The sequence below is a fragment of the Tasmannia lanceolata genome, unplaced genomic scaffold (assembly GCF_043159265.1).
Source record: "Tasmannia lanceolata isolate RefF3 unplaced genomic scaffold, GAP_Taslan_0.1 ptg000037l, whole genome shotgun sequence".
Lineage (NCBI taxonomy): Eukaryota > Viridiplantae > Streptophyta > Magnoliopsida > Canellales > Winteraceae > Tasmannia > Tasmannia lanceolata.
This window is the reverse complement of record NW_027518714.1, coordinates 59610569-59625513: the sequence shown is the minus strand read 5'-3', so window position 1 is coordinate 59625513 and position 14945 is coordinate 59610569. Positions and strand designations below refer to the sequence as shown.

At 37.8% G+C, this 14945-nt stretch overlaps 2 protein-coding genes across 3 annotated transcripts; one reads left to right on the top strand and one right to left on the bottom strand.

Moving 5' to 3' along the window:
• Nucleotides 1-1127: 1127 nt before the first annotated feature.
• Nucleotides 1128-4538, top strand: LOC143860003 (Tetratricopeptide repeat (TPR)-like superfamily protein). 2 transcript variants are annotated; one of them, XM_077370511.1, is made up of 2 exons: nucleotides 1128-3693; nucleotides 4062-4538. In XM_077370511.1, exon 1 carries the CDS (start codon nucleotides 1396-1398, stop codon nucleotides 3430-3432), a length of 2037 nt encoding a protein of 678 aa, XP_077226626.1. In that variant the 5' UTR covers nucleotides 1128-1395; the 3' UTR covers nucleotides 3433-3693; nucleotides 4062-4538. The 2 variants fall into 2 exon arrangements, with proteins under 2 accessions (XP_077226626.1, XP_077226625.1); XM_077370510.1 differs by having other exon boundaries at nucleotides 4057-4538.
• A 962-nt stretch (nucleotides 4539-5500) lies between these two features.
• Nucleotides 5501-14396, bottom strand: SPS3F (sucrose phosphate synthase 3F). The gene is made up of 12 exons (XM_077373315.1): nucleotides 13564-14396; nucleotides 11846-12078; nucleotides 10784-10847; nucleotides 9998-10696; nucleotides 9248-9397; nucleotides 9038-9169; nucleotides 8779-8955; nucleotides 8654-8707; nucleotides 8504-8566; nucleotides 7396-8394; nucleotides 7169-7296; nucleotides 5501-6098 (listed from the first exon to the last, which is right to left on the bottom strand). Exons 1-12 carry the CDS (start codon nucleotides 13849-13851, stop codon nucleotides 5819-5821), a joined length of 3267 nt encoding a protein of 1088 aa, XP_077229430.1. The 5' UTR covers nucleotides 13852-14396; the 3' UTR covers nucleotides 5501-5818.
• Nucleotides 14397-14945: the final 549 nt, after the last annotated feature.

Below are 14945 nucleotides of genomic sequence, written 5' to 3'. Positions count from 1 at the left end.
TAACTCATTGTCTTCTCTGGGCAACACCCTCGTCATGCAAAAGAGTAGTCATAAATGCACAAGATGGTGTTGGCCCAGGGAAGAAAAGGGGGTGAATATATCACTTTCGGCATTGATCAATCAGATCTTGCGGTGGCCCCACTAGTAGAATCTCAATCTACATCTTCAGCCTTACCAGACTTTTTTCAAGGAGAAAAAAATGCAAATGCTTACAAGAAAGTCTAGGCTTTTGATCCATGAAGTTAATCAAGTATCGTTTAGGGTCCACCAAGAAAATCTAAACCGTTGATTTTTGTATTCCTTTGTCTTATACATGCGTTGTCTGTTAGGGATCCTTTTCTTGTACATGGGTTCTGTTCGAGATGGGACCGAGAAGTTGCCTCTTAGCATTGATCCTAAAAGTAACTTTCTGAGTTCCCTTCTCGAATTCCTGCTACATTTTGGCTATTTGGATCTTAGCTAATCTTTTTATGGAAAATAAAATTCTCCATTAAAAATAATATTCCATTGAAAAAAGAATTCCAAGTTCCTGTGGGATTGAAATTTTCACGAAAACATCGAAATCTTTAGTTCTGAAAAAATTTTCACGAAAAAGAAATTAATCAAAAGGTGGAAATTCATTTTCGATGTATAATCTAAGTTTCTAAGAAAATTTTTTTTTACCGTGGGAACCAAACAGCCAAGCGAGATACTAGAACCAAAGGTTTAAAATTTCGGTTTCGGTACCGGTTTCGGACCTTGAAATTTTGAAATTTCGGTCGAAATCTGGTACAAAACCCAAAACCAATATTTTATTCAATATTAAATTTCGGTGAAATATTAAGTTAATATTAAAAAAAATCATATTTTTTGGGTCAAATTTCTGAAAAACCGAAATTTCGGGTAGAAATTTCGGCAATAAATGACCGTTTCGGTTTCCACCGAAATCAATTTCGGATTTCGGTCGAAATTTAAAACCATGACTATGACTAGAACTGGGCAAAATTAATTGTACATTTCAGGGAAATTTTCACCCAAGACCCAAACAGCCTAGAGAAAACTTCCGGGAAAGTACCTGTCCAAATTAAGTAGAACCATTGTTGCTGGTCCCCTCCCCATTGAATGATCCTAGACCTTGATTTTATAGAGATCCTTTTGGGGTTTCCCATAAAAGAACTTAGCCCTTGATATTTCCCACCCTTTATCTAATAAGATCAACGGCGCTGATCATATCTAGTTATAAAAATGGGCCCCGCCTCTCAAACTCTAAAAAACACCTAATTTCAACCAAATTTCAATTGGCTACTCGTTTCGCTAATATACGCAGGGTGCGTATTACGCAACAAGCACCATAGAACTGGATTGTTCTCCAACGGCTATATGTCCAAAAGCGCGCCAAAGTTTGTTTAAAAATAGATGCCTGGTTTTTTTCTTGCGCCATGGCCAAAACCTCTCCTTGCCGCCTGCAAAAACCCAAAATCCGTGGCCCAAATCCACGCCATTATGCTCTTAACTGGAAATCTAATTCATGGCAATTCCAATGGCCAGTTGATTGCCTCCTACGCAAGAACAGGCGACATTAATTCTGCTAACCAGGTGTTTGATGAGATGCCGCAAAGAAACATTGCCACATGGAGAGCCATAATCATAGCTTATTCTCATAAGAATTCTCCCACCCAAGTCCTAAATCTCTATCACCAGATGATTCTAGATGGAACCCGTCCTGATAGCTCGACTTTTACTGTTTCTCTCAAAGCATGTGCGGATTTGCTTGATCTGGAGACTGGCAAAGAGATCCACTCCCGGGCGATTGATTTTGGATACAAAGATGATGTTTTTGTTGGGTCTTCGGTTTTGAATTTGTACGCAAAGTGTGGGAAGATGGAGGAAGCAATGAGAGTTTTCGATGAAATGCCTAAGAGGGACCTTGTTTCTTGGACGACTATGGTTACGGGTTTTGCACAGAGCGGCCGGGCAGTTGAGGCAATTGGGATCTATCGGAGAATGCAGAATGAGGGAATAGAAGGGGATGGTATTGTGATGGTCAGTTTGATTCAGGCTTGTGCAAATCTTGGGGATTTGAAATTGGGTCTTTCTGTTCATGGGTATATGATACGACGAGATATTTGGATGGATGTTGTCATTGAAACTAGTCTTGTTGACATGTATGCAAAGAATGGGTTCCTAAATCTTGCTTCCCATGTATTTGAGAGAATGTCTCATCGAAATGTGGTTTCATGGAGTGCTCTAATTTCTGGTTTTGCTCAAAATGGGTTTGCCGGAGATTCGCTTAGACTGTTAATTGATATGCAAGATGAGGGGTTGAAACCAGATTTGGTGGCACTTGTAAGTGCGCTATTAGCGTGTTCCCAAATTGGGTTTTTGAAGTTAGGGAAATCTATACATGGATTCATTGCAAGGAGGCTTGAATTTGATAGGATTTCAGGTACCGCAGTGATCGACATGTACTCCAAATGTGGGAGTTTGTCAAGTGCCCGCCTCCTTTTTGATCGAATAAGCTCGAGGGATTCAATCTCTTGGAATGCAATGATCACTAGCTATGGAATCCACGGCCGTGGAAACGAAGCACTTTCACTGTTCTTTCAAATGAACAAGACTCAATTAAAACCAGACCAAGCGACTTTCGCATCTCTTTTATCAGCTTTTAGTCATTCAGGTCTAGTAGAAGAAGGTCGACACTGGTTCGACCTCATGGTTAGAGAATTCAAAATCGAGCCAAGTGAGAAACATTATGCTTGTATGGTCGATCTTTTGGCTCGAGCAGGATTCGTCAAAGAAGCCCATGAGCTGATCCAATCTATGAAAATTGAACCAGGGGTTGCAATTTGGGTGGCCCTACTTTCGGGTTGCCGTAATCATCGAAACTTAGAGCTTGGAGAGCTAGTGACAATGAAAATTCTTGAACTAAAACCCGATGACCCGGGAATCTATGCACTGATTTCAAACACATTCGCAGCAGCTAGAAAGTGGGATGAAGTTGCTCAAGTGAGGAAAGTGATGAAAAAGACTGGAATGAAAAAAGTACCAGGCTACAGTGTAGTAGAAGTGAAAGGAAAATTACATGCTTTTCTAATGGAAGACAAGACCCATCCTCAAAATGAGAAGATTATGGAAATGTTGGAGAGGTTGGATTTTGAGATGAGGCAAATGGGTTATGTTCCTAAGACTGAGTTTGTGTTGCATGATCTTGAAGAGGAGATGAAGGAGAGAATGTTGTGTAATCATAGTGAGAGATTGGCTATAGCTTTTGCACTGTTAAACACCGGTCCTGGAACGAGAATTTTGATTACAAAGAACCTTAGAGTGTGTGGGGATTGCCATAATGCTACCAGATTCATTTCTAAGATTGTTGATAGAGAGATTGTTGTGAGGGATGTGAGGCGCTTTCACCATTTCAAGGATGGGGTTTGCTCATGTGGGGATTATTGGTGAACTTGTAAACAGTGTGGTGTACTCTTTTTCTTGGATGTTAAAGCTTCAATTGAGGCCAAAGGAAACAATCTGCCTCTGGTTTCCAAATTGAGGACCAGCTCTGCAACCGAAGAGTATGATCACCATAGTCAGAAAAAACAGCATAGCTGAAGATGTATTGGTTAGAAGGATCCTGACAGTCAGATAGGTAGATCGGAGTTGGGTCGAGTCGATTGAGGGATGCAATGCGTCACAACCTTGAGCTCCGAGATCAATCGCAAGGTAGCTATCAAAACAAATATGATATGGATGTTTTGGTTGCTTCAATTTTACTGTGAAAACCAATTAAAGTATGTAATACATTGTGGACATCAAAAAAATTTGTCCATATCAAATTACAAAATCACCCCCATTTTCTTAAGTGGGCCCAACACCCTTAAAGAGGGTCTAAATGTAGATGGTCTTAGTTGATTCCAAATGGGATTGGTAGCCCAAGGGCCACCAATTCAAGTTCAATCCACCACCCCAAAACCCAAAACAAAGAGGCAGTGGGTCCCACAACCACTTACACCACTATGCAAAGTGGTTGCGGGTAGTTATTGCGTGTGGAAGGTGTATATAATGATTTTTCCTTTCTTTTTGTAGGATAGAATGCAAGCAAAGAGACAGAAGCACAAAAGGGAAGAAGGCAAAGAAGATAGAAAAACCAAGAAAGATCCAGAGAAAGGTCCCAAGAGAAGAAAAGCTCAAGAAAAAAGCAATCAAGTACTTGAAGAATTCTTACAGGAAGATCAAGCCCACAGCCGATAAAGCGCCAAGCGCGGAGTGAAGTTCACACATCTTCAAACACCGTGGAACCAGAATTACATTGTGAACGCCTTCGTCTTCACCACACCATCCGTTGTCTTCATCACTTTGATCGTTAATTAGAGGAGTACATAAAGTTGTACCACATTTTTATTAATTACAAATTTCTTTGTAATTTGTCCTGAATTTTGTGTTATTGAATTTCGTGAGATTTGTGTCGACATACATATAGAGAGACATTTAAATTTGTAAGGTTTTTAATAAGTTGGGGGCTTTTGCAGCCCAAATAAGACATCAAAAATTCTAATATTAAATTCTTGTTAAATTTAAAGTGTTTTTTATTGAAAGCTAATTTTGTTTAGTTTCTTTTTATTATTTAAGAGATTTAGTGAGGACCAAATGTAATTTTGGGTCCAATGTCATTTTGGTCATTTTGTTAGCTTAACTTGCACATATGTGAGTCACACATGTTTGCTCAATCTTCTCACCCTATTTCAAATTTAAACTCTACTTTGAAACTCTGAACCCACCACTAGTTCCCTAAATCATTAATTCTCTATTTTCTATTGATCAACTCAAGCTCTATTTACTTATTTGCTAGAATTTTTGCAAAGATTTTTCAACTTGAGAGACCTATATTGAAGCTCCATTGTCTTAATAATATGGCGGCTTGACTAGACCAAAAAATTTCCCCCTTTCAAAATCCAAAAAAAAAAAAACACTGCTAAGGTAAAATAAAACAAACCTTACAAAAGAAATTTTTTTCATGTCTGTCATCCAGAAAAAAAAATTTATGAATTTTTTTCCTTTGGAAACTAATTTCTCCAAGGTTTGTTAACCCTTTTTTATTTGAATGTATATCAGGTCAAACTTTCTAATGTTTTTTAATCGAAATTTATAGCTGAAATAAATTTTACCTGAAAAAAGGGCCTTAACAAAACTTGTAAAAATGTTTTCCAAGGAAAGAAATTCAGAGAACTTTCTTCATGATTGAACATTAAAAGTTAAAACCTTTGGAGTAAGGAATTGCTAATATTGCCATGCTTAGGAACAACTGATTAGCCCTTCCTTCTACTGTAGGCATTATTGTCTCTCTCTCTGCTTCAAAAAAAAAGAATTAAGAGACACTAATGGTAACCATTAGACCTGACAAGACAGAATTAGTAATATCACCAGCAAAGGTATCGGACAATATAATAGAGGTCACAATTATGAATTCCGACACTGTACTTCAAGTTGGCGAGTATTGATAAACTAACTAATGGCAGGTAAATTGGCAGAATTTGTAGAGGGTAAAACATCATAATTTTCATTATTTGATTTTGAGTCCATACACACCACCCTGCATATGCTGGCTAAATAAGTAGCTCTGCAGGAATTATGAGCAAGTAGTTCTCAATTTCTTCATTTAACCACATAATTTTACAGTTCAGTTGTGAACTACGAGATTTGAAGCAAGTTTTCTAAGATACCCAGCAGAAAATTCTCATGACCAGATAGTACCTGTTCCGTTTAATCGCAGGAAAAAAAAATTACAGTAACTTCTCTGCAACTTAGCAGTAATTGTTACTACACCATTTGGAGTATTCCTTCATTGTACTCAAGCCGACAATTTGGAGATTTCTTTCATCGCATTTGAGATATCATTGGCCGTATGTCCATCTGTAGAGGTGACGAGTGGGCTTTCCCCAGGAACAATATCGTCCCTATGGTAGCTCCCCACTGTTCTCAGCAGATCTTCTGATCCTTTTTCCACCACTCCTTTCAGAATCACTGTCTTGTGAGACCCAGATATCAGTTCTTCATAATCCGTATCACCTGTTCCTCCCAAAATCACATACATGTTTGCGACGTTCAACCCCCATCGAACGAATAAGTACCTGTTAAATCATCAGAAATGGAATAAACAGTCTAAAATCGTATCTCTTGCCACTTGTGATCTCAGTTACAAAGTTCAGATTCAGGAATAATTCAGTGTTCTAGAAGAGTTTTGGAAAAAAATTGAAAAAAAGGCATGTGCTTTTCTATGTACCACACATATATAGTTTTTTTTTTAAGTGCAAGATTTTTTCCTTTTCAATTCTTAGGAGAATTTTGTAAATTTGCTTACTGTGAAACAACCAATTACTCCAAAAGCTTAAGCTGTTAGAGTTGGTGCTATTTAATCATTTATAAAACCCCCCCTCCCGTGTGGCCCCTCATTTTCTGGGTTGGCCATTCACGTGGATATTTAGGGGTTGTTGGGTTTTGAACCCAAGACCTGCCATGAGGCAATAACTCTTAGGGGTGGCCAACCGGTTCGGTTCTCGGTTCTCGGTTCATTTTTTTTCGGTTCTCGGTTCTCGGTTCCATGAACCGTAAGAACCGAACCGAACCGTAGTACACAGTAGGACCGAACCGAACCGGACCGAAAATAATCGGTTCGGTCCGGTTCGGTTCTTCGGTTCTAATGGCTAATTATTAATTATTAATTATAATTTATAAAAACTTTTAATTAAAGTTATAATATAAGTTACTTTCTTATTATAAGAATAGTATTAACTATTACTTATTAATATTATAAGTAGTTTATATTATTAAGTATATATATAATAGAATATAAAAATATTATATATATATATATATTCAAAGTTCGGTTCTTCGGTTCCAGAACCGTACCGAGAACATTAGACCCGGAACCGAACCGAAATTTTTCGGTTCTTCATCAGTGGAACCGAACCGGACCAAAAATATTTTTTTACAGTTCGGTTCCGGTTCGGTTCTTCGGTTCTTCGGTTCTGGTTCGGTTCTGGCCACCCCTAATAACTCTAATACCATGTGAAACAACCACTTACTCCAAAAGCTTAACTGTTATAGTTGGTGTTATTTAATCATCTATTCTTCAACGCTTGCGGTGTTGTGGCCGCAATTCAAACAAACTAAAATCCTCGGATTTTATGTATATCCATACCTGAGTGCCTGTGACCGAGATGCGAGGAGAGGAACAACTTGCAACCGCGTAGAGTTCCTACAGTACATCAGATGGCACCGGAGACCCCGCATTCTAAGCTTCTGCCTCAGATCATCCACTCTTTTTGCCTGAAAGAAACAGTGGCATTGAATGTAAGGCAAACCAACCAAACCAAATTTCTTTGTATTCAACTGAATGCTTCTTAAAACAGCTTATAAATAAAATACCATGGTGGAATCCTTAATCAAGTATGAGAGACAGTGGTCGTTGCTTGATTCCACATCTTCCTCAATGGTGCTCGTTGAATCATCAGATTTACTGCCTTTACCATCCTGTGAGCTCATTAATTTCAAAATAGTTCTTTTTAGTCCGTCACGACCCCACCGGTAATCAATATGTGATGCATAATCTGGGTCCGGGCAGAGCTTCTTTTCATCCTCAATACACTGATAAGTACCCGGATAGTACACTTCGGCGCCACTACTACAAATCAAAGCATCAAATTCAGTCGCTTGGATCTTCCCTGATTTCAAAAATTGTAGCATTTCAGAGATCGGCATGGCTGTTGACAGAGCAAATCCCGAAAATCTAGATGTCTGTGTGTCCGAGCGAACAGCCTTGAAAGTCTCCTGTATGACTTGAAGTACATTCTTATTGGGATTTCCTTGTTCATCATAGGAGTCTAGTGCAATTACAAATAGCCTCTTTCGTCGTCTTAGAAGAGGGTATTTGTTTACTGTATTTTGCATGTTCTCATGCGGTTTCTTTCCACTATCTGTTGTTTCTTGTGCTTCTGATGTTGGTTTCTTAATCTTGCTTAAGATCCGTTTAACTTGGTCTTGGAGCTCAGGGTCTCCCTTTCCAGCGGCGACTTTCTCCAATTCAACAGTATCATACTCCAATGAGCCATTGAGGGAAGATTTATCACCATCAACAGATAGTCTGAGAGAAGTGTCCTGCACATCCTTGAGAGAGTCCCCTAAGGACTCATCAACAGCCATGTCATCTAATGGTGTGTCCATCTGCCAATGTGGGTGCCTCATTCTACAAGCTGCTACCCTTGTTAGGTACATGCGACAGTGCTCCGGCCACGAGAACAAATGTATATTTCTCCACCCATTCTTTCTACATTCATGCCAGAGATTCTTTTCCGCGACTAGTTTTAGTAGTGCATCAGCAATGGCTTTTTGATCATGTGGGTCCACGAGCAATCCATTGTTCAGCGCCTAAAATCATCGAAACAATAAAAAGAGTCTCATTCTAACCATTTGGAATGAACAAAAAAAAAGAACATGTAGTATTGTTTGCAAATGATAAGGCTATGGCTATTTTTACCCGATGAATGTCGACTGGACCACCATTTTTAGTAGCCACCATTGGAAGCCCATGAGCAGCCGCCTACATCATTTCCAATTGATGGATTAGATTTCCATTTTCTTAACAGAAGTCAAAGGATATTGAGAATTGAATATAACAAAAACTAACCTCAATTAAGGTAAGACCAAAAGGCTCGACCAAAGCGGGATTTATGAAGACTCCCTGTCAAATGTTTCCTTCATTAATTGTTCAGCTAAAGAATCAAATTTAAAAAGGCATTAAATTGTACGAACCCGCGACTTCGCTGCAAGACGGTAAATTTCCGGAACATCGGACTGTTTGTGATGCTTTGGGTAGGCCACCAGCCCATATAGGTCATACTTATCGATCAGCTTCAGAACTGTTGTGAGAACACTGGCATTACCGGACGACATCTCTTCTATGTCATCCCTGTTTCCCATTATCAACGTCTGCATACAAAGCCTTGGTCATGTTCTATATAAGCACTAAACTCATCATAAAGGAAACTGAATTACGAGTGTGAATCCTTACAAGATTTGCGAGCTCTCTCAATGGACGGCACTCCCCAAAGGCTTTCAAGAGAGTGGTGATGTTCTTTTTAGGATCTGGTCTTGATAAGGCCAAAATCATCGGCTTGTGAGGATTCGTGAGAAAGCGCATCACCTACAACAATGGATTGTTGAGCAAACAGCAATAGGGATGAGGGAATAGTTAATAAGTGTTTTGAGAGAAGGCACTTACATCAGACCATATGGCTGGAACTGCCCTGGGTGAAGTCCCATCGGTACCTATAAGTGATGCAATTTCTCCATGGGTTGAAAGTTCTCCATCTACTTCAGATGTGTCTTCTTGAACTACAACATTGCTAAAGTCCATACCAGGAGGAATAACCTGAGATCATGTGAAACATATTAACATGTAGATGATTTCTTTCCGCAATTCAGTATTTAGAAAACTCAAAATCGGATGAAAACTAGACCATGGTAAAAAGAACTCGACTCGGGCAAGTCAATGACAAATGGAATAATTTTTCAGACTTGGGCAAGTCAAAGGAATTTTTTTATTCCCTTGGTAGGGTAAAACTCAGACTTGGATAAGAACAGGGAAAACGGTAAAACCCATAGTTTTAAAACTCCCAGCATCATTGTGGACTCCCCCGCGTCGGCTCCCTTTTAACTTGACCGTGTTCTTGTCTGAGTTCGCATTTTGCCCGCGTTTTTTCCCTACAGTCAATTAAAACTCCTTTGACTCTCGCAAGTTATGACTGCATCAACTGAGTATCAGCAAGGCCATGCCGAGTCGACTCGGGTAGGGAAACGAATAACTCGGCTAGTTTCTAAACAGTGGTCTAATTAACATTTCTGTTCATGCAATAGCATCGAGCAAGTTTCATGTGCTTATAACTTGGGTGTCATTTCATTTCATGCGTAGTGAAAAAAATTAAAATAAATGGGAAGACAACATAAGTGCATAAAAATTGTTTACACTCACCGCCATCCTTGGCATGAAGCGGCCATGACAATTGACTCCACGTCTAGCCCGGGCTCTCAATACCTTCTCGAGTTTAACATCGAAACCATCATACAATCCCCACTGTTCATCAATTTCTTGCTTGGTACTTGTGATGACAAGTTCAGCAGCATCCAAAGACAATTCTTCAGCTTCTATCCGCCGCATTATCTTGTAAGTTGCATTTATGTCCTCCTTTGACTGGCGACCCTGCTTAAGAAGTTGCTCCAACTTATTCCTCCCAAGAGAGTGACCTGTAAGAACCATAGGGACATTCAATGCGCCCGAGAGAAGGGCAGCGCTATCTCCGGCATCTGCATAATGTCCATGAATCACATAGGGCCAAACCGGCTGTCCTCGACCTATCTGTTCGCCCAGAACCCTAGACATGTTAAGAATGTGGGCTAGAGCACCATCTACAAACTCTTGAATATGAGGCCACAGTAGCTCTTTGTGGAGATACTTGTCCCTTGGACCGCAAGGTATCCGAACAATATAAGCTCCACTACTCTCCCCTACATCATTTCCATCTGCATCATATGAACCTGAGGTTAGCATCTCTGTGGGCTCACCATAACTCCAGTCCACTTCCGGTGATGATATCTGCCGTGTTAAAAGATCCACTCTATACACCCCTGGCATCATAGCAAGCGCTCGAGAAAGTTCAACCACATATTTCACCTGAATATTCCATCAAACATATTGATTATATGTCCGGTCCATATCTAAGCATCACATATTTGATTCATAGTAGAATAATAGGGGTACCTGACCACCCGTATCAGAATCTCGGCCCAGCTCCATGTTTTCTCCACGGACAAGACCATGCAAACTGGTTTAAAGAGACAGGATTTTCAGTGATTATTTTTCCCACATAAATTCCATAGCAGTAATATCATCCACTATATTATGTTACAAAACCAAGATTATAGACCATAGGAAAACATGTATATTGGGCCATCGGCATAGAAATTGTTAGGCGTATAAAAGAAAATTACTCTACAATCCATTAATGGATAATCATATTAAATTGTGAATATACAAAACATGTTGGTACACATACGATACCGTATGTCCGGTGGGCTGTTATCAGCAGCAAAAGCTCAGGTGATAGCATTGCAACTTAAATATCATTTGATTCTTATGAATGAAATTTCCAGGCCCATATGATGTGGGCCTTTAATCTGATACTAAACCCCATATGGTCTTGCAAAGTTGGTAACCTTTTCAGAAGCCTAGAATACTCTATTTCACAATTACCACCATTTCAGCTGCATTAAGATCCTAGATTCTGCCACAATGACAGCAAAAAGCAATCCAATGGACTAACGGTACCATAAACATCCTGTATTTCTTTCACAAAAAAAGAGAGCAAAACACAGCATAATAGGCACACCAAGATAAAAATCCTTGCTAATTGCAAGATATCATTCTCTACTTGTGAATTGCACACACCCCAATGCATTGAAACTCCATTGAAACCAAACAGGTTTCTAAAGTTTCAATTACTTCTTCAAGTTTATAACTTCATTTTTTTTTTTTTTTGGAATGATTTATGATTTCATTTAAAAGCCGAAAAACAAAGGATTCAGGAGTTGAATTGATTTCTTACATGAGAAATTGTATTAAGTGTTACATATCCTTTCTAAATGGCAGTTTCCAACTCTTAATAGGAATTAGATGAAACAGAGGGAGATACTTATAGAATATCAAATCACATTAAATAGGAATTCGATGAAACAGAGGGAGATTCTCATAGAATATAAAATTGCGTTAATTTATAAAATATATCAAGACTTTCCATAATATGGCTTAATAGAATTAATGTACCTGATGAGAACGATATAGAGTTTATTCCCTTTGTTATCATCAGACCATAATTGGAGATCAGAGAAGTTCCTTTGAAACTTTTTCCTTGGGGTCTCACCAGGCACCATCTCCATCACAGCGTCCCCCTTTTCTCCCTCTGACAAGTCCTCGGACATGTCTTCGGTTGCGTCTCTGCGCCCCTGCTCCCGCTCCCACCTCCGGTTTGCCAGCCGCTGAAAATCTTCCCATTCCAACTACTCGCCCACCCATGACAATATTATCAGACTCCAAAAAATACCATTGCAAAAATCACCAATGCATTCAAATCAAATATAATTTTCTGAAACCCAGCACGTAGAGTATGGGCTTCTTTGGATGCCGCCAAAATTGGTCCTTATTTGCAACTAAGATTATTCTAATTTAATCTTACTTGCAGAGAATACATTAAGACCTTCTTGGAAGCCATTAATTATAATATTGAACTTCAAAACCATTTGCATATAAGATTTTATGCTAATAACTTCAAGTGGTTAGGGGCCCCAAGTCTATGGACTTTTATGACATTGCCTAGAAAATCTCTATAGAAGTTGAAGGCAAAACCTTTTTTTTTTTTTACAATTTACTCCCATTATTGATGCTCCCTGTCCTCAGTTTTTCATAAATCAACCATCTTTCATTAAATTCAAACTTTTGAGCTACTAAAGGAAGAATTAAACCAACCAACAGACTGATTATCTACTTATTTCAAAAAATCCTAATTAGTAATTATTCATGCAAACGTTTAAAATTGCTTGAATTTTTTTAAAGAAATAAAGAAATATAGCACTGAAAAAGAAATATCACTAGTCTTGGGAAGAAATCAGCTATTTTTTTAGAATCAAATTCTTTAATTACTCAGCAAAAGAGTTAAAATAATCAAGAACAGGTTGAAAATCTACCCATTCTGACAAATAATTTCTTTCATAATTCTCATCAGAATAAAACTTCCTTCACCCAAACTAATAAAAAAATGTAAACTAAAAGTCATAATAATAACAAGAAGAAAAAGTACCAATGCTTTAAAAATTAACCAACCCCCAGTTTATAAAGTTTTAAACTCCCAATCTCATCTGTCCAGAATATATTTTACACTTGAGTAATAATACTATATTACAGATTAAGAAATCAGCTATTTTTCTTAGAATCAAATTCTTTAATTATTCAGCAAAAGAGTTAAAATAATCAAGAATAGGTTTAAAAATTCTTTAATCTTTTTTCCCATTTCAAAAAAAATTTACCCATTCTGAAAAATAGTTTTTTTTACACTTAAGTAATAATATTATATTACAGATTAAGAAATCAGCTATTTTTCTTAGAATAAAATTATTTAATTACTCAGCAAAAGAGTTAAAATAATCAAGAATAGGTTAAAAAATTCTTTAATTTTTTTTTTTACATTTCAAAAATAAAATAAAAAAATTACCCATTCTGAAAAACAATTTCTTTCATAACTCTCATCTGAATAAAAACTCCCTACAACCATAAATACAAAATGAAAAAAAAAAAAGATTAACTAAAAGTCATAATAATAAGAAGAAGAAAAAGTACCATTACTTTAAACTCCCAATCTGATCTGCCTACAATATGTATTATACAAACTAATACCATATCACAGATTATAGACATATGCACTTAATAAAAAAAACATAAAATCAAAATCAATGTTCACAAAAATTATCATAAAATGAAGAATTTTATACCTGTTTCTTGCGGCGGGCGAGGTGCCAAATTCTCCAGCACATATTCTCAAGGCGATTGCTTCGTTCTCGAGTATTTCGCGTGGCCACGACCTTTATCCATGTCCTGTGAAGATCTGTCTCATCAACCCCTGTTACCACCTCCTCTACAAAGTACTTTGTGGGATTAAAATGCCCTCTTTCTCTCACATTCAAGGCCAAGGTAGGCGCGGGTTTGTGTTCTTCGATCGCTGATGCCCCACTATCCAATATTGCTTCTAAGTACCCATTAATCCACTCATTTCCAGCCATTTCAAAAATATCAACACTATGAATATACCAAAGGACTAGATTGAGTTTCTTTATATAAAGAATTCTTTTATGGGTTTTGATTAATGGAGAGAGATTTTGATGTTGGTTTTTTTTTTGGGGTAAGAGAAATGGAGTGTGATTTGGGTTTTGTTTGGAAGAGAGATTAGTATTCTAAAGGACTAGATTGAGTTTCTTTATATAAAGAACAAACAAGTTTCAAATAGCATCAAATATAAGAAACATAGAGATTTTGAAATGGGTTTTGATTAATGAGGAGAGATTTTGATGTTGGTTTTTGTTTAGAGGTGTGAGAAATGGGGTCTGATTTGGGTTTTGTTTGGAAAAGAGATTAGTATTTTACGGGGTTTGTTTTGAGAATTTTTGAAACTTTTTTGTGCAGAGAGAGATTCTGAAGTGGTACGTGGAATTTGATGGGCCCAGATATTCACACGTGTATGAGGATGTTTTGTTTGTACGTACGTGTTGCAGGGATGTGATTTTCTCTCGGTTTTCCAAGACTGCCCGCTTCTCAATGCGATCTAACCGCTTTTTGCTCTAAACATTCTGATTTTTTCTACACAAACAAATAGGTGAGTAGTTTTGGGGATTGGGATTCACACTTCTTTGATTTGATAATGGCACTCTACTCTCATATTTTACTTCCCTTTGTTACACGGGTCAAAGATTTTTTATGGGTGGGGCCTGCCATTTTAAAACTAATGATTTGAGGTCCAAACTAATGCACAGGATGGGCCCCTGCCATTTTATACTTATTGTTTTGATAGAGTGGGGCCCACCATTTTAAACCCATGGGATGTTTTGATAGAGCACATGCTGTGTTTTGATAGAGCAGCAGGAAGAGGATAAGTAGTCAAAGAATCTTTTGAATTCGATTGGCCTTTGGCTCAAAGCATGAAAAGTGGAAATAAAGATAGTTTATCTATCTGAAGTGAAATTTCAGGAATTTACCTTTGATTCTACGTTTAAAAGTTGGAGGATTTATGGGATTATAGAGAGAATTAAGGGATTCCTTCTTAATTAATGAAAGGAGAATATTTAGGAAATTGGATAATTTTTACTGATTTACATTGTTT

What these genes read in the sequence shown, in the direction of transcription:
- SPS3F (XM_077373315.1), bottom strand. Translation starts at nt 13,851, where the DNA reads ATGGCTGGAAATGAGTGGATTAATGGGTACTTAGAAGCAATATTGGAT. An exon ending in CTCTATATCGTTCTCATCAG is followed by an intron (nt 10,848 to 11,845) that starts GTACATTAATTC and finishes TCTTTAAACCAG; the next exon opens with TTTGCATGGTCTTGTCCGTG. An exon ending in ATTCTGATACGGGTGGTCAG is followed by an intron (nt 10,697 to 10,783) that starts GTACCCCTATTA and finishes TGGAATATTCAG; the next exon opens with GTGAAATATGTGGTTGAACT.
- LOC143860003 (XM_077370511.1), top strand. Translation starts at nt 1,396, where the DNA reads ATGCCTGGTTTTTTTCTTGCGCCATGGCCAAAACCTCTCCTTGCCGCC.